At 49.9% G+C, this 21,833-nt stretch overlaps 10 protein-coding genes and 1 non-coding gene across 11 annotated transcripts; 5 read left to right on the forward strand and 6 right to left on the reverse strand.

The window, feature by feature from the left end:
* Positions 1-65: 65 nt before the first annotated feature.
* Positions 66-2,314, reverse strand: LRP88_00374 (uncharacterized protein; the record flags this gene model as incomplete). The annotated part of the gene is made up of 6 exons (XM_083237089.1): positions 66-670; positions 724-982; positions 1,041-1,445; positions 1,498-1,549; positions 1,599-1,992; positions 2,047-2,314. 6 exons carry the CDS (start codon positions 2,312-2,314, stop codon positions 66-68), a joined length of 1,983 nt encoding a protein of 660 aa, XP_083106980.1.
* A 2,844-nt stretch (positions 2,315-5,158) lies between these two features.
* Positions 5,159-5,274, forward strand: LRP88_00375. Its single transcript, XR_014475133.1, has one exon. It is a non-coding gene; the product is annotated as a 5S ribosomal RNA (ribosomal RNA).
* Positions 5,275-5,825: 551 nt separating this feature from the next.
* LRP88_00376 (glutathione S-transferase family protein) lies at positions 5,826-6,666 on the reverse strand (the record flags this gene model as incomplete). The annotated part of the gene is made up of 3 exons (XM_083237090.1): positions 5,826-6,035; positions 6,123-6,562; positions 6,618-6,666. The coding sequence occupies 3 exons, from the start codon at positions 6,664-6,666 to the stop codon at positions 5,826-5,828; spliced, it is 699 nt and encodes a 232-aa protein (XP_083106981.1).
* A 728-nt stretch (positions 6,667-7,394) lies between these two features.
* On the reverse strand, positions 7,395-9,139 carry LRP88_00377 (cytochrome P450; the record flags this gene model as incomplete). Its single annotated transcript, XM_083237091.1, has 5 exons — positions 7,395-7,577; positions 7,645-7,773; positions 7,867-8,478; positions 8,545-8,894; positions 8,965-9,139. The coding sequence occupies 5 exons, from the start codon at positions 9,137-9,139 to the stop codon at positions 7,395-7,397; spliced, it is 1,449 nt and encodes a 482-aa protein (XP_083106982.1).
* Positions 9,140-10,592: 1,453 nt separating this feature from the next.
* Positions 10,593-11,595, reverse strand: LRP88_00378 (uncharacterized protein; the record flags this gene model as incomplete). Its single annotated transcript, XM_083237092.1, has 3 exons — positions 10,593-10,612; positions 10,680-10,992; positions 11,311-11,595. 3 exons carry the CDS (start codon positions 11,593-11,595, stop codon positions 10,593-10,595), a joined length of 618 nt encoding a protein of 205 aa, XP_083106983.1.
* Positions 11,596-13,444: 1,849 nt separating this feature from the next.
* LRP88_00379 (uncharacterized protein) lies at positions 13,445-14,383 on the forward strand (the record flags this gene model as incomplete). Its single annotated transcript, XM_083237093.1, has 6 exons — positions 13,445-13,689; positions 13,747-13,799; positions 13,853-13,912; positions 13,962-14,039; positions 14,089-14,166; positions 14,217-14,383. 6 exons carry the CDS (start codon positions 13,445-13,447, stop codon positions 14,381-14,383), a joined length of 681 nt encoding a protein of 226 aa, XP_083106984.1.
* A 189-nt stretch (positions 14,384-14,572) lies between these two features.
* LRP88_00380 (NAD(P)/FAD-dependent oxidoreductase) lies at positions 14,573-15,802 on the reverse strand (the record flags this gene model as incomplete). The annotated part of the gene is made up of 1 exon (XM_083237094.1): positions 14,573-15,802. One exon carries the CDS (start codon positions 15,800-15,802, stop codon positions 14,573-14,575), a length of 1,230 nt encoding a protein of 409 aa, XP_083106985.1.
* A 337-nt stretch (positions 15,803-16,139) lies between these two features.
* Positions 16,140-18,138, forward strand: LRP88_00381 (uncharacterized protein; the record flags this gene model as incomplete). Its single annotated transcript, XM_083237095.1, has 3 exons — positions 16,140-17,111; positions 17,165-17,454; positions 17,529-18,138. 3 exons carry the CDS (start codon positions 16,140-16,142, stop codon positions 18,136-18,138), a joined length of 1,872 nt encoding a protein of 623 aa, XP_083106986.1.
* Positions 18,139-18,405: 267 nt separating this feature from the next.
* Positions 18,406-19,386, reverse strand: LRP88_00382 (NADP-dependent oxidoreductase; the record flags this gene model as incomplete). The annotated part of the gene is made up of 1 exon (XM_083237096.1): positions 18,406-19,386. One exon carries the CDS (start codon positions 19,384-19,386, stop codon positions 18,406-18,408), a length of 981 nt encoding a protein of 326 aa, XP_083106987.1.
* A 475-nt stretch (positions 19,387-19,861) lies between these two features.
* Positions 19,862-20,310, forward strand: LRP88_00383 (cupin domain-containing protein; the record flags this gene model as incomplete). The annotated part of the gene is made up of 2 exons (XM_083237097.1): positions 19,862-19,887; positions 19,947-20,310. The coding sequence occupies 2 exons, from the start codon at positions 19,862-19,864 to the stop codon at positions 20,308-20,310; spliced, it is 390 nt and encodes a 129-aa protein (XP_083106988.1).
* A 613-nt stretch (positions 20,311-20,923) lies between these two features.
* On the forward strand, positions 20,924-21,370 carry LRP88_00384 (transmembrane proteins 14C-domain-containing protein; the record flags this gene model as incomplete). The annotated part of the gene is made up of 3 exons (XM_083237098.1): positions 20,924-20,960; positions 21,019-21,111; positions 21,174-21,370. 3 exons carry the CDS (start codon positions 20,924-20,926, stop codon positions 21,368-21,370), a joined length of 327 nt encoding a protein of 108 aa, XP_083106989.1.
* Positions 21,371-21,833: the final 463 nt, after the last annotated feature.

Below are 21,833 nucleotides of genomic sequence, written 5' to 3' on the forward strand. Positions count from 1 at the left end.
GTTCGCCCTCTATCCCCAGAAGAACAGCCCAGCAACAATGACTCAGGTGGGAAGCTGTTTTTCCCTCAAACAATGACCGTCACCACCACCAGGAGAAAAGCGAAGGTCAAGCTATCAGTCAGCCGAACGCCACCAGATGTCGTCGTCTGACTTCCATCTTGGCTGGATCCCTTTGAGCTGTTTTTCTCCCCATCGCCACCCTTACCCTCCATCACACGTTCCCCCTTCGTCCCGGCCGGCTTCACAACAACCCAGTCTTCCGTTTCGGCGGTGCCCTCCTTCAGGGCCTTTACTTGCTCAGGTGTACATGTGTCTCCAGGTTGCAAGACATAGCAGATATTCTCAATCAACTCGGGCAACTTGTTCTTGACGTCTCTGACGCTTGCCTTTCCCTTGGATGCGTAGTTAGGGGTCTTGGCCAGTTTGATCTCGCCAGTTGCAACATCAGATCTGAGCATTGCCCTCTCAAAGATTGCAGACACGGTCTCAGGCTGGTAACCTCCCGTGCTGTGGCCGGCTTGAAACACTCGTGAGAATGAGAGATTGCCGTATTCACGAACGAAGCCTCCCTCGTGGGAGGCGTTAGTCATGATGGATTGATATCCAGCAGCGGCGAACTGGTGAGCTTCGGAGAATGGAATGCTTAGGGAGGCGTTTTCTCCTGAAAACCCTGTATAAATCTTGTCAGTTTACACCAGATATCTGGATTAGTCGAAAACTCACAATTGCAGCGAAAATCCCTGTCTCCGTTGATCATGGCAATATTGATGCCGTTCTCGAGAAGGTGGCCAATGTACTCAAGACCATAGCGAACCATGTCTCCAGTCCGTCTAAGGAAGGCAGCCTCAATCTCATTGTTGCCTCGCGTATAGTTCAAAGGCACGCCAAGTTCTTGTTGCACCCAGGGTTGATTGAACAAGGCCGTCTCATACTCGGTGGGAAATGAAGCGTACTTGTTCAAAGTGATGTCAAAATGATGATACTAAAGTGTCCCAGTCAGCAATTTTTATCTGGAGTTTTGTCATAGGAGGGAGACCAACAGGTGATACTTCGTCATAAATCGTGACCGCGCCGAAGCAGACTCCCAGTGCCTTGAGGCAAATCTCATTGACTTCGTTGTTGGTTCCTGTGCTTTCTGGGTCGTCCTTTGCCACGGCAGCTCTGCATTTGTCGACCAGATCGAGACAGCCGATATCAGGCGCAGTAATATTCCCGAGCACCATTTCAGCTACCTCCTTAGAGTAGGTCGGGAGGTCGTAGGTATTGTTGAGAGCAAAGTCCGGAAATCCCAAGGCCATAGAACGTATATCCACCATGGCATTCAACAAGCCAACTGTAACCAAGTTAAGGACGGTCGAGTTGGTTACCGGATGATCTCCTTTTTCAATCTTCTTGTTCTGGTCGATGAAGTAGGAACTAAAGACGGGTGCGTAGAGACCACCGTACTGGATGAGGATAGGTCAGCAAGGTATCAAAAGGGCCATGGATGATACTTACTGATACTGCCCAGATAGCAAGCTCACCATTATTTGTGGCCCTCTCGGGGAACCTATCATAGTTAGCACTTTACATCAGAATTCGGTGGAGGGGTCGCTCACTCGTTGAACCACACTTGTGCAAACCGCCACAAAGTTCTCGCAGCCGTCTTGGTGGTGTTCATCGTGTCTCCAATGCCAGCAGTCTGCAGTGTGGCCTGCAGGCTTGTAAAGTTCAGCTCTGGTAGGGTCTCTTGATCCACCACAGGAGTGAATTCTCCTGTCACAGTATCATAAGTGCCATTCTCAATCTTTGTGTAGGAGAAGCCAGTGCCAAGAGGCTGTTCGATGTAAAGCATATTGACATGGTTGTTCCAAGAGTGTTTATTAAGAGTCGTCGAGTTTGAATCGGGGTTCACGTAGCAGGGGAATACGGAGGAACCGTCAAAGGAAGTGTACCCAGGGCCTCCGCCGAGATAGATGGATGTGGGCGCATTCTCGGGGTCATTTCTAGCCTCTGTTTGGGCCGATCAGCATGTAAAAACAGTTTTCTAACAAGATAATACCATACCGAAGTACCAGAAGAAGAAGTTTCCCGAAATGCCCTCGTCCCAATCTTTGGCATCAGGGATAAAATCCCTTGGGAGACTAACATAGCCAGAAAAGGATTTAACACCTTCGGTTGTCTCGCACAAGTTATGAACTTGCTTGTACGATATCTTAGCTCCTGGAAATTTCTTGGAGAGCACGACTTCGACATTAGTTGGCGGCGAAACAAAGGACTGGGCGATAACTCCCAGCCCGAGAGTGAGTGGGGACAGAAGCCAGGGAAGCTTCATAATGCAGCGTGTTGAAAGATGTTAATTAGACGGATGTATAAAGCGGAGGAGTGCTTGGATCGAGGAGATGAAATATCCAAGACAATAATTGAGAGGTAATGACTGATTTATATCGTGGATATATTGGTAGTGTTCAACTGCTTCAGTGCTACCAGTATCAAGAGTATGGTTCCGTTCCCATAGGGCTGTGATGTCCCTTGGGGTGAGCGTTTGGCGAGCGAGCCAATCAAGATGCTCCATTCTGGACCTCACTTGGCTTCAAGGGTTCCCTGTGTGCTGCTGCGCCTGTCAGCAATTAGCGGGAGTGCGTCCTTGCAAGGTGCTGTGCCTGGTCGCCTGGCGAGGTGGCCAATCATAAAGCATCTTAATCTTGTTGCAAAGGATTCTTGGTCACATCACAGGAACGATCTACGTGAGCTGTCCACGACTTCAATGAGGCTCATCGAAATGATGGAACCAAGAGAAGTTTGAGCCTCGCATGTCGATGCAGGAGATCAGCTCGCCCATGCCGATGACACGTGCCCAGCTTCTGGATCCAAACCAACGCTGCAATCCCGAGCCGTTCACTGTAATTGGTGGGCTTCGGCTTCTCGAGACAGAGATGGACAGGAGGGTCCAGTGTCCGAATATTGTGCTGCTCCCAATCTCGACCCAGATGGGTGCAATCCTCTATAGGGTAGGAGGTATGGCAAAGAGGAAGACTTACGCCAGCCTGCCAGTCACGCCTGCGTACCTTGCAGGATCGCAAAAGGTGGGTTGACGCGTCCTTAAGAATTGAAGTGCCAAATTGGCCAGCTGGATGGTGTATAACTAGTCTCCAGGGCACACATTGAAGCCCAAAGCCTCACTTTTTCGGTGGTGAGACCATTCCAAGATCTGGAGAGCCCACAAGCCGAAGCAATAATTTGCCTCTTCAATGTGCTGGCTCAATGCACGCGAAAGAGATGTTGAACCGCGTAAAGAGCGTGTCGTCGACGCGTTAAGTCAGACGCGCCCTGAGAGAATTTGCGGCTATTCCGCTTTTGGAAGTTCCGTCAGTCACCCGCTCGCGGGCCAAAGGTACAAAGGCGACGCGTGCAGGAGAGCAAACGCGACTTGATTGTGAGTGTTGCACGAAGGATCCACTGTTAGAGCACTGAAGCAAGAGACCATGTCGCTCCAGCCAACGGGTTTTTCGCGGCAGCCCGCTAACACTCTCCACTTTGCAACTGCGAATTCACTTTCACATGTCCCATACCTGATTTCCTTGCTTCACAAATCACCACATCCTCTCGCGTCTAATAACAGGCAGTGCACACATCTCAAGGGGTAATGCTATGTAACCAGAGCACTATCTCATAGCGAACTCTGATTCAGAAGGTGGATGTGAGAACGCAAAACTGTGTAACCACACACCGTCATTGAGAAAGTTGATTGTGGCTCGTGAGTATCCTTGACTGGTCGTAACTTCACTGAGCATTGGAGGATCCGCAATGATCAATACATTCACTCGGTGAGATGGCTGCTCTCAAACAGCGGTCAAAACATTGCACTCTTCTCCATGGTAACGAGCAGGCAACAGAGATTTCTTGACATCATAACCGAGATGATCGAGACCCATCCCCAACCTCCAGGCCTGCTGGCGGCCCATGTGGTGAAATGAGATGGGATCGACTGAGTAGTCACAGGCAATTAGACCATCCATGTGTCCGAGTTCATATACGTGTTTTGGCCATTGTCGCAGCTTACAGGCACGAACTGAAGCATCACAGGGCATACAATCTTGCGCTGAGCCTCCGAAACATGGGAGATTCTCAGATACAACAGAACATACAGAAGTGGATCAACTGTCTTCGTCCTGCCGATCCTCAACGCTTAATGCGACCCCTACTCTAATCCTACAATCACTTTCACTGCCACGACACTCTTCTTCACTTCCAAGGCAAGCCTCAGAGAGCAACGAAAAGGAAAAAAGAAACACGCCTGTCAGACGTCCATCAACACCCACCCCAACCGCGCGCCCGAAGGCAAGACCGCTGCTAGGGTCGAGATCATCAAGAGGGGAAAACAACTCTCTATACAGCAGCCGCTCAGGGCGACTGTCGCCGTCTTTGCAGACAGAACAAGAGGACCAAGGTATTCACTCTAGGGTGTCGAGGATATGCACTCATCAACCAGGGTGGGATCTGTGGCTCTTTTGGAGAACCAAGAGAAGGTCGAATACTATAGAAATGATTCTCCTGCGAATGGCGTTAGCAATTGTTGATCGGGAGGCTCTACCAGTAGGGGTAGGCTTACTGAAGTATTGTCGACATGAAGAAGAAAGAAAGAAAAGTTCAAAAGTTCGGAGGGAGAAGGACTTTTTATACAGACTTGCTGTGGGGCTCTGGTGGCTTTTTTCTTTGCGCCTGAGGCCATCGCGCCTTGTTCAATGATGACCAACCACTCGAGTTTTTCACAACGTGGGTCAGGCGAAATTGGCAAAGACATCCACTTGAACAAGAGGTCAAGCATCAATTCATACGATGTGTCATTCTCTCACGGCATGCGTGTCGACATATCAATAGAATTGAAATTGTCGTGAGCCATGATGATACTTCTAAGGTCTGCATTCTGCAATAGCATCCAGCTTCTTTTAGTGAGCCAAGTTCAGTGCTCTGTTATGCACTTGTTCTAACATGACTCTCTACCCGGGACAGTTTGTAGCCGGCCTGGGGACCGAAAAGCCCATTTAGTGAGTACCCACCTGCAGAGACGAGCCAAGATCAGCTCCGCATGTGAAATTTCTGGTATCTTCCGCTTCGGTGCCTCCGCCGTATGCTGTACGCTCAGCATATGAGCCCTTCTGACAACCATCTCTTGCACATACGACCATACCCACTGGAGAACTCGGGATCCCGTCCGCTCTCCCATAGATAAGCCAGTGAGGGGTGGATTAGTAGTTGGGTCGGTGACGACCAGCGAATCCCCGCTGTTGTATGTTTTTGACCGCGCAGGCCCTTCCTTTTTGCCTGACGGCCGCATGCTATTGCTGGCTGAGAGCTCCGTCCCTCACTTGTTACACTGCTCTCATACGTCTCTGCTGGTGCAGTTTCGGTTGGATAAGATACAATGGTCTTGGTGTTGTGCTGATAGCATGGCTGAGGAGTCGTTCTTGTCAGGAGCCTGAGGACCCGTGATCCTCATAGGGTTTGGTCTTGTCGGCTTGAAAATGTTTGGCCTGGCCTTCACCCGTTTACAACAATCAAATCGTTCACAATTGGGCAGCAATGTTCAACATTTGGTTGTGTGAAAAGGACAAGCTGTAAGATGAACCCGCTCCTCATGTGCCGAGTTGCTGCACATGATAGTTCACTGTACGGATAAAACATAGGCACACAATGACATCAGAGGGAAGAGATATTTGACTAATTTGCTAGTAAAGCGGAATCTCTCTTTCTTTCAAGCCTCCCTTTAAGCACCCGTGATGGGCTCAGACGCATCTGCTACCCCCCTTGACCGGCTTGCCCCATACATGGGTTCTGGTTCATCATCAAGGCCGAGCAGCAGAGATTCTCTCAGAAATCTTCGTTGCCCAGATGTTCTCATCAAAGATGTCAATAATGTTGGGCGTCTTCTGCAGAACAGCTGCCCACTTGGAAAAGTTCGGAGCCTTGGCCTCCAACCCGCTGAGTGCTTCCTTGAATAGAATTCCACTTTTGCCCAATGACAACAGACGAATGACAAAGGAGGCTACCAAAACCTGTGCGAGTAGTCAGTTTAACAACTCCAATAGTGATAAGTGAGCGCGATGATGTCTCAGCAGACCATAGATTTGAAATCAACTAACCTCTGCCAGAGTGATCTTGTCACTCCCTCCAAAATATGGTGCCGCATCATTCAACTCTGGCTCAATCTCCTTGACAATGTTCTCGACCAATGTTTGGCCAATCTTGTCAGCTTCAGCATCTGTTTTTGCCGAGATGCCTTTGTAAATCAGTCCCAGCACGTTATTGGCATATGTATCGGCAAAGAATTCGATCCGAGCGCGGCGAAGAGCACCGTCTACAGAGTTAGATGGCGGCACAAGATGTGAAGGGTACGCATCCGCGAGGAACTTGGCGATGATGGCAGACTCGGTGATGATGTTGCCATTGTAGCTCAGCGCTGGGACCTTGCCGCGTGGGTTGATCTTCAAGTAAGCCTCTGTTCTTGGAACCTCGAGGTCAATTTGCTCCTCCTCGAAAGGGATTCCCAGCTCAGCCAAAGTGATATGAACCCGGTGAGCATCTTGGTCCAATTTGGTCAGCTTCGCCTTCGCAGAACGGCACGGAAGGGAATGTACAAGGGCATTGGCGGTTGGTGTAGAAGATGATCTTGGCGTCTTGAGCCATGACTGCTATCCGTCGGAGTAAGTAGGTCGTTATGACTTGATGGAGATGACCTGATGATAGAAATAGGAAGAAGCTGCAATGCGTCTGTCACTTATGTATATCAAGGCTGAGAAGATATGGTCTGTTTATACTCGACCAAGTATGTTCATTCTTGCCTCCGTTTACTACTCTTCAACACATCATGTTCATTACAAATCACACGAGCGAATTCCTCCGGCCGTCGCCATTTATGCCGTAACTCCGTCTGTAAATGGCGGGGTCTAGGGAGCCAGTGTCGGTCTTTGGGGTTGCGGACTTTTGCGGAGTTTATCCCCGTCGGTTGTTATATCAACCACATGTGCAGGGGTTAAGAGGGACATGGAACTCCGCTGCGTGATGACTACAGGATAGAAAGAGGGCCCTGGGAAATAGGCAGGTAGGTACCTTGAGAAATTAATCCGAGTCTTTGTGCACCTTGGTACATCAGACTCATGGGATAGCCCGCCTACTTGATTACAATTCAAGAATTAGTACTACTTGCGGCAGAAGAGTCTACTGGCAGAGTTGACTGTTGATGATGCTCATGGAAAGGAGCGGCTCACTTGCTGGCCTGACACTTGATGAGGCGCCCATATCGCAACCAATCGTGTTGTCTGCTCGATGTTGTGCATTCCATCCACTCCATGCGTCGTTTTAGACTCCCAGGCCAGGGATTTACTTCCTCAAGCTATTCGTATGTGATACCATTGCTAACAAACCCTCAACTTAATCTTCGCCTTGAACTCTGGCTTGACAAAAAACCAGCACTCATGTTTCCACGATTCATCTTGTTGAAGCTCAATATCGAAGTTTTCCACAATCTGCGGAATGGCTTTGGACATCTCTAGGATGCTAACGTTCTTTCCAAGGCATGATCGGGGACCGGCGCCGAACTAGATGTTGGGCACTGATATTAGCCTCTTGTCTGTGTGGGTTTCCAAGACGGATATTTCTACATACCGCAAAAGATGCTGCGATTCTAACATCTTCGCCGGGTTGTAGCCATCGCTCTGGCCGGAACTTGGCTGCATCATCTCCGAAAACGTCTTGATTGTAGTATAAAGCCCATCCATTGACGCCCACCTCCGCCTGAACACTTTGTTAGTAGGGCTTTTTTTCTTCTTCTGTGGGGGGGTTTCTTCCAGCATATTCATATAAAGAGAACAAAGGATTTCTACTTACCCCTTCTGGAAAGAATTCGCCTTCAATGACGATACCTCCCTTGGGCACGACGCGCGTGAGCTGCGTACCCACACCAGGATGAAGCCGCAGGGCTTCTTTGATGACAGCCTGCAAGTATGGCATCTTCTGTGCCTGCTGGAAACCCACAGGATCTGATAACTCCCCTCCCTCGGCAAACTCATCAAGTTCTTTGCGGAGACGATTAAGAGTGCGTGGGTTGCTGTAAAGATAGTAAACAATAGAGCTGAGACCGATAGCTGTAGTATCAGAACCTGCGCCGATGTTTATGGTTACACAGTGTCGAGTATCTTTCTTGGTAGCTTTTCCTTGTTCCTGTAACTTCAGCATTCTGGCCAGAAAGGTGTCTTCATCATCTCCAACACCGCCCTTACGTTCCATGGCTTCCGTGTACTGCTGTATCTGGGTGTCTATGAACGAATCCAGGGCCTTTGTCGGAGGTGTAAAGCCAAGAACTTTGGCGAGTTGTATATACCGTAAGTGTATGCCAGGAATGAGCCCCAAGACTGCGATATAGTGCCACATTCCATCTAGAGCCCGACAGGTGTCATACATATCGGTGTTAGATTCCATCATACCCATCGACTTGCCAATCTAGAGCGAGAGCATGTTAGATTAGGGCTTGGTCTTCTGGGATGTGTCGTAGTGTGAAATATTCACCGTGATGGTCCCAATAACGTCAAAAGCGTAGAACTGAAGGAACTGGGGCAGATCGACGACATCTCCTCGATTGGCGAAGTTTTGCATCTTTTCCTTTAGAATGGCTGTCTGGGCATCGACCGAGTGCTCGTAAGACAACAAAGCCGACATGGTATATAGGGATGCGATCTGCTTTCGCAAGGCTGCATGGCCCTTATTGTCCAGCGCGTTCATCAGGTTATGGAAATCAGGTGTACCAAATGGCTCGTAGTAGCGAGACTTCGTAAAGGCATTACCAATGCGGTAGATGGCCTTGACAGCTTCGGGCGTGTTGAAATCGTATCGGTTGGGCGCAATCTGCACGATAGGGCCTGGCTCAAGCTAGTTTAGTGTCTACCGAATCGCGTTCAAGAGAATGGCTGAGTATCAGGGGTATGGTACCATATATCTTGTGCAGGTCAATCATAATTCCATGTATGTTTCCTGTGACCACCTTCTTGACCTCCCACAGACCAGTCAGTTTGGCGAGAAAAGGCCCTGGGACCTTGCGCAGATTGGATAAGAAAAGAGCATGGACGAGCCATAGAATGAGGTAGGAGATATAGCTAACAGCCAAGGTCTTTATGAGAATGGCCAAGGCTTGGCAGCCATGGAGCTCACCCAGAGTGACTTCAAGACTCGTGTTGACTAGCATTTCGTGCTTTGGCAGCGTTGAGATTTGGACTTGCAAACGCTTGTTTATCGTAGGGTTGGTGCCGCCCCCCAGGTTTTAAACTGAACATTGGGCAATGCAAGAGACAACTGTGCTGCTGCTGATACAACATATGCATGCCTAAGCTGGGACATCTCTCCACCGTCTACTAAGCGGCCGGGGATGTGATGGGCCTATAGGACAGGCCTTGTGGGACTTGGGAAGCGAATGAATCCATCGTGATTTGTTCTCGGATGTCGATCATAGATGGCAGGGATGAGCCTGGGTTCCCGAAGGGGTCTCGTACGGGTCCGGGGCACTGGTATACCCAGTCACGATGCGTCAATTCGAGAGTATTGAAGAGCCTCGGCCCGCAGAATCTTGACTGTCGAGTCATGAACATGCAGGGTTCCCACAGCTGCATGACAATTGCAGATGTCTACCCCGTCTCGTGTCAGCATGGAAATGTTGCCGCGTTATGCGCTTCCTGTTTTCTCTAGGCGGGTCTATGACCACAGCAAGACGTAGCATCGTAGACTGATACTCAGGCAGAGATATCTTGGACAGATTGATACCAATGTCTAGTGTTTGAATGGCAAAAACGCCCAAAACGCATTTATCACCCATCTATAACTCCATTGTTTATGGTTGGGCTATATAGCTTTGAATCCATGCTCCTCCTGGGTGGATCGTCTTGAAACCGCGATTTATGCACTCATCTCTTTATGGCAGGCGTGGCCACCCACCAGACCGACTTGCAGATCACCCACCCTACTGCTGCAACAACGAGGGTCTGAGGTGGTGCTGTTGATGCATTAGTTAGCATCCATCCTTGGCTTTATGTCCTGCACAAGCCTGCCGGTAGATGACGAGCTTTCCGTTATGGTAATTTTTGTGCGATCTTGTCACCGTGCCAGGCTGTTTGTTCAAGAGGAGCCCACCCATGCTTGATATGAAGACTAAATAGGGAAAAAGACGAAGAACAGAAAACAGAGGGAACAAGGGAAACTGAACACGAAAGTCATTCTATTTAATCGATGGCCTAGTAATCGAAGCTGCAGCACTCGTAATGACCTTTGAAGAGGGTGTCCTCTAATACAAGAATATACGAGGTCTTGTAGCTTCTTTATCATCTCATCTTGACCCAATCTCCCACTGAGGGGCCATCTTCTATCCTGAATTGCAGATATTCCGCTGACACCGCGCACTGGAGAGTTACTTGTTCAGTCGCGTAACCTCACCAGGTGCCCTCGTGGAATCTACAGGCCTCCAAATTGTAGCATCACCAAGTCGGTCGGCTGTCAGTCCAGCTCTTCCAGGATGATTCATCCCGGCCTCCTGTTGTCTGAGGTAGGATATGTTTCTCAACCTCTCATGCTCAATCGGCGTTAGGCGCAGCTATAAGATGGTCAGTAATCTGGTGCGTCGAGCGCAGATTGCCCCAAGAGACAAGGGAGGTGAGAACATACGTAGATCTCGATTCCTACAGCGTGGATAACGAATGCTAACCACAGAGCTGGCCCAAAGGCAAGGCCAAGAGAAGCGCCAACTTCCATATCAGAACCCCCATCCCCCATATTGGCCTTGACCAGAACCTGTTTATCCAAATCCTTTCCTGTATAGAAGCTGTCGCAATCGGGGTAGCTTGCTCTTGTGTCGGACTCCCCAAGAACATAGTCGATCTGGGCACACATCCTAGGTTGAAAGTAATAGTTGCTTGAACCTATAATGGATGCCATGATAATCATGATGATTCGAAGGGTGATAATGCTCGAGGCCTGTGGTTTTCACGTGTTAGTATAGTAGGGTACGCATAGGCCATGACATACGTAGAACCAGCCTCGAAGCATCCAAGCTCGGTGTTGTTCCAGTTGTAGCCTCTTGATGTTGATCCACGCCAAAAACAGACAGGTGATGAATGCGATCCCCACGAACCCGACCCCAAGTTGAGTTTCCAAGCCCCCTCCGAAGGCATGCCTGGCGGCCATGAAAGCACCAACAGTACTGACGAGTGATAGAACTAGAATGATGTAGCCATTGATTCGATGGAAGAGTATGACTTTGTGTCGAATTACTGGAACAAACTGAAAGCATACGAGTAGCCCGGCGGGGAGGATCGTAGCAAGATGCATCAAGAGACCAATTCTGGGAGTTCCTCTGCCGGAAAAGTAGCATTCGCCAATTGCGGCTTGGCTATCATTTCCACAAAAGGTCCTATCATAGTCGAGATACTGTAGCCTAGCAAGAGAAAATCCCATCAATGCTCCTGCAAAGACGAAGAATAAGACAAAGTTGTAGCCCTTGGAGAAGCCGATGGGGTTATAGATCTTGCGAGCAGCAGCCACAAAGGCATTGGCAGGAGGACGATCCGATTTGACCATGGTGAATGATAGAGTAATGATTTGAAAAGGCTAGAAAGGGTTCAACAAGTCCAATTAGAAGATCTCGTAGGGTTAGATTGATAGGTACAGTGTGATAGCCAAGTCTAAGGGGACATCTTCGAGTCTTTATGCCATTCTGTGGCACCTCTAGCTCTGTTTGACAATATTTTCTTTCATTCCAAAATCACCGTTCAACTACATGATCATTCCTTTAGCCATTATGGACCATTGTGCCTTGCAAGTCGGGCTTCGGGGTAATTAATTAGCCTCTTATTGGAGAAAAGCCCCAGCCCGTTGGCGGCATCCTGATGCCGATTGGACCAGACTCGCATCTCAGAAGATCCAAATAAGCCTCTTTACGATTGGGCAGTCAGCTCATGCAGCAGATTACGCAGCGCGTTACGTAGTGACATTTTGGTGGCTGGGACAGACAACAGCTGAACTTCTTTGCACCAGAAATAGAGGCAGACGCGTAAGTGTTTTATGAAACAGAGACTGCGCCCATCTTTGATGGGCATCTGATAGGGTGCATCAACTTTTAAGTGAAATGCTTCTCAAATAAGCTTGATTGGGGCCAGTCTCACAGGACTGGAACTAAAAGTCAATGACTTGCAACTGGACCGTACAGCGCAGGCCCAAGGCTTGGTCATGGTCACTGGTAATGTATGCAGTCTCTTCCGCCTGAATAGTTGAAACTACGGTCGCTGGCTTAGGTGCCATGTGGCGTGCGTAAAATACGCATCGTCGCTTGTCCAACACGAGGCCAGCCACAGCGCACCCACGCAGCAGACGCAAATGGAAGCTAGGAAGAAGCAAGAGCACAATTGTCTTAGTACGTCAATGGCTTACAGAACACGGATAAGCGGACACCAAAACACACAGAGCAGTCTGGAACAGCATCACACGTGTACTATAGTGAGAAGGCCATGGCTGTGTATTGGCGAGTTTTTCTGTTCTTGCAGATGAGCCTAAAATAGACTGTTCCAAGCATGTTGTTACCATTCACGGAGTAAAAGCCTCCGTGACAGGACAACGCCAGGGTACTAACAGCCAGAATCAATTCATGGAAAACAGACGAGTCTTCGTGATAATTTCCTGGGCAGCCATGAACTCGTATATTTGAAATATTACCTTCATGATCTATAGTAAAATGAAGTTCCTCGACCTAGTCTTTAAGACCGAATGATGACTTTCACTCTGGAGTCTGCTGTCAATCGTCTCTCCTTATCACCACGGGCTTCATGACGGCAAAAGTCCCTTTCCAAAATAAAGGACAGGGCCATATCAGTTAGCCCAATACTACACAATCTGTATACGAGAATGCAATGTCTTTCCACTGGTAGACGACTCCACTGGCCAGGCCAGGGGGCAGTCTCTCATTCGTGGCAACAAAGGGAGCTTCGACACCATTTCTTCGGACAATATCGTTTGCCCGAGCTGCAACTGATGAACAAGCCATCAAAAGGACCCATAGATGTTGAAACGTTAGAAGCCAAGATTACGGGGCTATATTCACTTGTTTTGGCACCGGAGCTTGTGCTGTTCGCAAAATTGGGGAAACAGCCTGCAACAGGAGTCGACCAGGGGTTCATCAAAACACCAGGCTGATCGGAATATCGGCACTTGACTTATTAGCACGGAGGGCACCCCACCATGAGTGGCATGAAACAACTGTGCACGCCAAGACTGATAGGTGGAATACTATGTAGTGATTCTCCGCCTCGTAAATTGTAACGGGCCTACCTTGAAGGCATTTGGATATATCAGGTTGAGTCTCTCACACCTGTTCACCACTCTCACAACCAGCAACAATAGTTCACAAAGACAACACCGCATTACCCAAGCCAACATGCAGCTTTCGACTCTAAGCCTTCTCGGCCTCCTACAGCTGGCGAGTTGCCAGAACATTGTGAGCTTCGGTCCTGCATTCTCTCTGGGCCCAACAAAGTCATGGATCCGCGAAGCCACTACGACACTTGTCTTGCCCAAGGTTCCCAACCCTCCCAAGGACCGCCTTGCTCTGTGGCCCGGCATGGGGACAAGTGGCGGTGATCTTATCCAGGCTCTAGCTGTTGCGTTTTCGGACCCTAAGCGGTGAGTGAAAGCCCCGAGAATGGCTGGCAGCGAGCGGAATAATTGACTTCGAGTTAGGGAATGTGGTGCAAGCGCTGGGCAATGGTGCACATGGGCCAGCACACTGCAAGGTAATCTACAGTGGCGTATATCTTGAGAAGGAACTCAGGACTGATTCAAGTAGGAGAACAACTCGGTGGCAAGCAAGTTCCAGCCAAGGCTGGCACCAAGCTCACCATTCACTGTGGGTTCAGCCCGACCCCTTACCTGCCTCGATGTTAACATGATGCTAGATGTCTACAATGACTCTACCGGCAAATACGACCAGACCGTCACAGTTGGTGGCTCTGTTATCTCGTCCCTCTCAACTTGTAAGTAACAACGGTTGGCCTGAATGTCTAAAGCACTAACACGAAATAGCCTCTGGCCACGCCGAGGGTTGGGGCACCGCTGTTGAGTGTCAAGACGATGCTTGCGTCGGCACGGTAGCCGCCCATCGTAAGTTCCTGGTATTCATCCTCACAGTAGGCGCAACTAATGGAAGCTAGAATACCTCGACACAACCATCATCTTGAACGAGGCCGACAAGTCATTTGGAAACACACTGGGTATCAACGAGGCCGACTCCTCGGGATTGCACACAACTGACGGTGGTAAGACCTGGGAGGTGACCACTATCAACATTCACTCCCACACTTTTAATGTCAGAAGCTAGACGATTTGTTCAAGCAGCATGAGTGTGTAGTCAAAGACCTATTTATATATTGGCAAGAAGCGATGCATGCATAGTAGTGAGCGTCTGTCTAGTTTGTCTAATCTATCTATCTGGATCTCTTTAAATGAATGTCCAACATCAACACAAGATAGGGGCAACGGGAAATGTGACTCCTCTTACATAGACCGCCTAGGCCATAGCTTCAAGAAGAATCTTGAAATGCGCATCCCCAGTTGGCGTAGCAGGGTCAGCCGCAAGAATTGCCTCTTCCGCATTCCCAGGAGGGTAGATGACCTTCTGATTGATGAAGGTCTTGCCTCGTTTCGCTAGGTCTCCAGTGATCTGCTCGTTTCTATCCCAGCCTCGAGAAATCACTGCACCCCAGCCTCCAAGGTCCAGACAGCAATTGTAGCCAGGCTGCGAATATGCCACATTAGGCTCGTTGAGCAGGTCTGCGGCAGCATTGTGGCCCGATACACGGCCGAGTGCAAGTGCATGCTGGCAAGACATCAAGGCATAATGACCCTTTGTATCAGCAAGCGCATAAGCAGCGTCTCCTGTGGCGAAAACGTCCTCACTGGACGGAACACGGAGGTTTTCGTCAACGTGAAGACGAGAAAGCGAGCCTTTGGCCCCGGGGATCTGCTCCGTGAGAGGCGTAGCTCTTTGGCCTGCAGTCCAGATGGCCGTCAAGGTCTCAATACGCTCGCCAGAAGCCAGAGTTACACCATTAGAGTCAACAGCTGCGACTCGAGATTTGAGTTTGATCTCAACGCTGAGGTCTTTCAGAGCCTTGAGAATGGTGGGACGGGGGCCAGGTCCGAGTTCCGGGCCAACTTCATCTGCGCTTTCAACCAGAATGATACGGGCGCCTTTATGCTGGCTAAGCCGCTTGGGAAGTTCGGCTGCAAGCTCGATGCCAGTGAAGCCGCCACCGCACACGACGATGGTATCACGGGCAGGGCTTGGCGGAAGCGATGTAAGACTCTGGAGATGGGATTCGAGTTTGGTAGCCGAGGTCAGAGTGTCAATGTCGAATGCATGTTCCTCAAGCCCCGTAACGCCCCGAGGTCTCACGACTGCGCTACCCGCTGCGAGGATGAGTCGGTCGTATCGCACGCTGTCCTCGCCACCAGAAGCAGTCCGGACTTTGACGGTGTGTGCTTCGATCTGGATGGTATCGGCAGTTCCTTGCAAGAAGTTGATGCCCGCAGAGCCGAATAGATCGCTGAGCGGGTAGTTCATGCCGGCGGCGTTGGCCTCGTAAAGTCTTGGACGCATGACCAAGGATGGCTCTGGGGAAATTACAAGAATCTCGACATTCTTTTCCTTGCCCTTGAGGTTGATGAGACGCTGAGCTGAGAGAGCGCTCCAGACGCCTGCAAAGCCGGCACCGATGATGACAATCTTGCTTGGCATGGTGATGAGTGTTGAAAGTGATGGTGATAGGGGTGTAGTACTGGAACAGAAGAATTTGTATTGCGATTTGGATGATCTATCTGTATTAAACTGCCCTGAATTTTATAATATCTTGTCTTGTACTCTATCCCAGAGTTGTTCATCTCCAACAAGACGCTTTCCATCTCCGGAGATAGCCTAATCGGGCAACCAATTATCCCGGGCTCCGGCCGGTGGGGACCGGGTACCCATCGGATACCCGAGTACCCGGGTTCCCATACTCAACCCCTTCAAAGTTAGACCGGACAACATTACCTCCAGGCCAAAGCAACACCGTATGACCTCATAGCCCGGCCTAATGAGTTCTTCCAACAGCGACGTCCCAGCTCGAAATAGCAGAGCCACTCGCTCTTCTTTGGCGTGTCTGCCATGTCGCGCACGCCACCTCAAATGCGATGGCAAGAAACCGGAATGCACTCGATGTGCTGAAGCTACTAGGGAGTGCCTCTACGCCCGCTCTCGCAGAGGTGGTCTCGACCGCGCGGCATTGGCAGAACGGCGTCAACGGCTCGCCGCGGCGGAGGGTCTACCGTCTCTAGGCAACGTTGAGCCAGCTCTAGTAAAAATCCCACAGTCCCAGGCCCAGGTCGGGCAGAATTCGGAGCCTCTACTGTTATCGCCTGGTTTCACAATCCCTGATAATCCTAGCATATTGGGCGGATTCGATCTTGGCGAGGGTTTCTCTCGCCCAACACCTCCAGCATCACCCCAGGTTCACGTCCAGGACATCGAGAATGATGCTCTCGTCAACTTGTACTACAAGGACTTCCACAGATTCCATCCTTTCATCCTACCTAAAAGAAACTTGATCAAGCTTTGCCAAGAGCCAGCCAGAGAGGCCAGCTTCAAACCGTTGGTCGCTGTCGTACGGTTCATCGGCCACATTTATGACTCCAAGCAGTGGTCCGCCTCGTTCAAAGACTTTGTCGAACTCTGTTTCTTGCAAGCATCGCCGAACGACCCGGTCATGGTACAATGCCGCCTCTTGTACTCAATAGCGCTTTTCTGGCATGGATACAAAGAAGACTCAAAACGGGAAATGGATGCTGCCGTTCAGCTTGCCCTACGACTTGGAATGCCCCGTCAAGAGTTTGCCACAGAGAACGGATGTCAGGACCCAGTGTTGGTAGAATGTTGGAGACGGACGTGGTGGATGCTGTTCATCGTGGATGCCTTTTACGCGGGCACATTGGGCGCCATGAATTTTGCGACGCTAGATGTTGAGGCTACTGTTGAACTGCCTTGTGAAGAGTCCGAGTATGAATCAGGGGTAAGCTATAGATACTATCGTCTTTCTTGCAGCTCTTGCTGAGACTTGGACAGGAAATCCCCGAACCCAAGACCTTGGAAGAGTTCGAGTGTCGTGAGTTCGCTTCCGACGACATGTCGTTCTCTTCTTTCGCGTATCTCATTGGCGCCGTACGATGTGCAGCATTGGCAATTTCGATAGCACCAAAAGTTGCTGTCAAGGAAGCCTCAACACAGGTCATTGAGGCTGCCGACTCTGTGGTTGATGCATGGCTTCTTTTACTGCCCAAAGACGACAAGCAAGTCATTTCCAAGACTGGAATAATTGATGAGCTCATGTTTCAAGCACATCTAGTGATTCGTGTGTAAGTCTTCTATCGTAACTCTGCTGTTGGCACCTTCAAAGGCGAAGATAGGTACAGAAGATTGACTTTTTCAGTGCAACTATCGGCCTACACAGACCTCTATCAGACCTCAGGTTCAACGCCATCGAGAGCGTCTCAAGTTGTGCCCGGGATCCTCCTGCCGATTCCCCCACACCAGACCTGATCAACGTACACACAATACGTGTCCTGAGATCAGTGGAAGCTCAGATACGTCTCCTCGCGTTGCCGGCTCGACCCTTCAACCACACTCCATTCATCACCTGCATGGTGAGCGAAGGCACGCTAGCCCTACTCTCAGCGTGTAATTTCCTACACAAGGGAAAGGAGCTCGCCATAGCAAGAGATCAGATCCGCATGACCATTGGGTGTTTGAAAGCATTGGGAGAGGTATGGCCCAGAACAGCTAGGAATGTGCGGGAGATTCAGATGATTGCACGACATGTGCTTGGGCTAGGGCCAAAAAGTACAAAGAGCAACACTCCTCAGTCAACTGGAGTACCGAGTCTCTCTGGCGGCGAGGGGCAGGAGACGCTTGGCTCCGATGGCGGACAACTGAGCAGTGACGATGATATCCTGGCATCTCTTGCGAATATGGATACAGTATGTGGATGGTATAGTTCCAGTGATTTCGCCACAGATATGTCATGGTGGACAGGGCAGTAATGATAAGAGTTCGCTGGCCTTGACGCATCGTTGTGCGCTGACGCACTCTTACATGTTTTCTATTACTACATACAAGTCCCGTCCGCCAAGAGCTTTGGATCCGGTGAGGTCTCTTGTTATTGAGTACTCAGCACTTTATTTTGAGCCTTTTAAAAGGCTTCTGAAGGGACCCGCAGCTCATACAGGATCATGGACAAGAAGCAATGTATTACAGCTAACCAAACAGTCTACAGTCTAACATCAGCCAAGCCATGGCCCCTGCTCCTCTTAGTTCTTCCCTGCCGATACATCATGACTGACGTCCTCAAACTCAATCACGACCTTGTGTCCTCGATTTCTTTGCTGGGCATGAAGCCAGGCCTGTTCTGCCTCGTGGAACGGGAAAGCCTTAACAGCCAATGCCTTGATACACCCACCATCAATCATCTCCGATGCCTTCCGTAGCCTTTCCGCGTTGGCAGAGACGATGAAGTGCAGATACCTTACGCCTGGATTCCCGATAGATTCGACAGCCGTTCCCCGTCCAAAAGCCCAGGGAGGCGGCGGATCTCCAACCGTTACAATAACACCGTTCTCCTTGACAGTCTCCCAAGTCTTGGCCAAGACGTCTCCGCCGACAGTATCAAAGACAACATCCACATCCGAGATTAGCCTTTCCCAGTTTGGAGTATTGTAGTCCACCACTTCGCTTGCACCAAATTGCGTAAGAGCTGGGCGGTGTCGAGCTGAGGCCAAGGCAATAACGTGGGCTCCCACCACCTGCTTGACCAACTGGACGAACAGTATCCCAACTGCACCGGAAGCCCCAGTAATAAGGACCTTCATATCAGGCTCAACCTTGCCGTGTTCAACCATTACCTCCCAGGCTGTCAGAACCGGGATCGGTAGCGCAGCCGCCTCTCCATGTGAGATGGATGCTGGCTTCGGAGCAACTTCATCGGGGGAACAAATGACGTATTGAGCTTGACCTTGACCTCGGTCTGCATCCAAGAATGCAAAAACCTCCTGGCCAATGTTCAAAGGCCCGCTATAACCAGGGCCAAACGCAGAGATGATGCCAGAAATGTCATGGCCCGGGATTCGGGTTGGGGTGTTGTAGACTTCGGGCCACAGAACTTCGTCGCCAGTGATTCCGGCAGCGTAGACTTGGACAAGGATATCGTCATTTCCGGGCTTAGGGGTTTCCAGAGAGTAATTGGTGACAATTTTGGGGCATGACTTATCGCCCAGGATTTGAACAGCTTTCATCGCGGTGATGGTTGATGGTGGTGGCTCTTGGTAGAATATGGGAGGAATGATGAATGATGACCCGATACTGCCAATGAGTAAGAAGCATGGCTTAAATAACACGCACCAATAGATTACAAACCATCTGATTCTCAGAGATGTCACTGTTTACTGGGTTACCGGTCAGCCGTCTCGGCGCACACGGGCGGAGCATCGGGAATCCGTTTACACGGGGAATCGGCAATTGAGGTGGGGATTTCCGATTCCCTGAACAACTCGACATCCGGCCTGTAGTTCCCGACTATCAAGTCAGCATCCGGATAGTCGTTTCCAATGGTTTGAGATGGAAGAGAAACATTAGGCCATGCTATGAATATCCGTCATTGATGCTGACGGTCAGGAAGAATAAATAGTGGTTGCCACTCGGCATAATCATTGTTGGTCGAACTGTCAACATGCTCATCCTATTACCTGGGTTGTCCTCCAACCTCCCAAAATGGAATCCAAGGCCAAAGAAACCCAGTAGGTTGCAATCAGTAGAATTTTCAATTGTATGTACATTGACTCAGTGTGCCTCACAGGACTCGGCCACGAGAGACCATCCGAGTACTCTATGACTACGAGCTCAAAGGCGCACCTGGAAAGTCCATCGTCGCTCTTGAGCTCGACTACCCCCCAAACGGCTTTACGCCTCCCCATCGCCATGGTGGGGCTACAGTTATGGCTCTTGTAACCGAGGGACACATCCTGAGTGGCATGAATGGCAACCCACCCAAGGTGTACGAGGTCGGAGAAAGCTTCATCGAGCAGCCTGGCTGCCACCACACGGTCGGAGAGAACAACAGTCAACACAAGAGGGCCAAGGCGATTGCTGTGTTTTTCATCGACACTGAAGTCGTGAGGCAGGGGTATGAGGGACTAACTGTCCTGGATGAGGGATGGTGAAGGGAACTCATCTGGTGAGCTTTGGGCTGGACCATCATCATGTACTCTCTTATGTATCAATAAATTATTGAGACCAGTGGCATGTGTAATTAAACCCAGACGTCTCTCAAACAGTGTGTACTGTTCATCCTTACCGGCTCGAGAACGATGGTTTGGTTGACCGTTGATGTGAGTTTTCCGCCTCGGAGACAGCAAAATACTCCCAGCCTGTAGATATATGGAAACAAATAGGCCTTTCAAGCCAGGGTGCAATTCGTTAACTAAAGTTATTAACTGAAAGGACACTCAACTTGAAAACATGCCCAAGATCTCGATCGGGATATTAAGGCTCTAACATAAGAGCGCCAAATTGCCGCCATAGTTGTTAGAGCGCTAATTGCCATCTCTGTCCAATCACGTCGGCCTATCTTCTCCGAAGCCAACCGGATCTAATTGAGCTCGGACTTTCTTCAACCCCGAGGTCCGAATCTCGTCATCCACTCACTCGGCCTTGTCATTGATTAGTCACCCTGATTGGCTGCGCCGATCTCCCTTCGCTGGCCCGAAGTTCTCATCACGCAACAACTTTCTGGAAGCCATTGAAGTGCCATTGAGTGTCATTAAAGTCTAAGCCATGGCCGAGCACCCTTCCTTTACCCTTGCCGGTCTTTGTAAGTCTCAATCTGTGCCAATTCTTGCGTATCTATGGCTAATCTTGACTGCGAACAGTGGCGGCTGGCGGAACCGCCGGCTACCTACGAACCCGCTCAACACCCTCTCTCGTCGCGGGGCTAGGACTGGGCGTCTCGTACGCCTATGCCGGTATGAAAACTCCCTTAATAATTAACAATCGGCTGTCCTGTTTACTCACCACTGTGCTCTAGGCTACCTTCTCAAGACCAACCAGGACTATGGCGCCGAGCTTGCCCTCGGAAACAGCGTCCTTCTTACCGGCTCTGCTATCCCCCGGATAATCAAGACAGGAGGTAGGGCACCAATTCCTCTGGCCCTTGGTGCTGCTGGCGGACTGGCGACGTTCTACTACCAAAAGAAGTATCGCGAATTTACGTATGGCGTATAGAGGGAGTTATGGTAGAGGGAAAGCTTCGACAAGACTCACAGCTTCTGGCAACCAGGGTTCACTTGGAGTTTGCTATCAAAATATACTAATCTCTATCCCACTCAAAAATAAACATCGTTGTCATTCAAGACCACCAAATGTCTCATCAATTTCAACTCCTAGCTACGAACAAGGTGAGAGAACTGAGGTACCACGTGAGTGAACTTTTGCAGAGGGCGATCCCTGGCTCGAGAGTAAGCCTGTTTGGGGGATGATTTAGTTAGCATCAGTGCCGTTTGGCGCTTCTAAATTGCATCTGTAGCCTAGTTGAGTCAGAGGCCAGTGGATGGTAGCATGAGGAACATGGTCTTTCAAAAGCAGGCGGCCATTTTAGCCTTACAGAAATTTCACAAGGTTGGAGAAACAGTGTTCATCACAAGGGCGCAGAGAGCAGGAGTCAAAGAGTTTCCAAAAACACAAATAT

Source organism: Fusarium phalaenopsidis (genome assembly GCF_050370095.1).
Source record: "Fusarium phalaenopsidis strain FUZ10S chromosome Unknown contig_32276, whole genome shotgun sequence".
NCBI lineage: Eukaryota > Fungi > Ascomycota > Sordariomycetes > Hypocreales > Nectriaceae > Fusarium > Fusarium phalaenopsidis.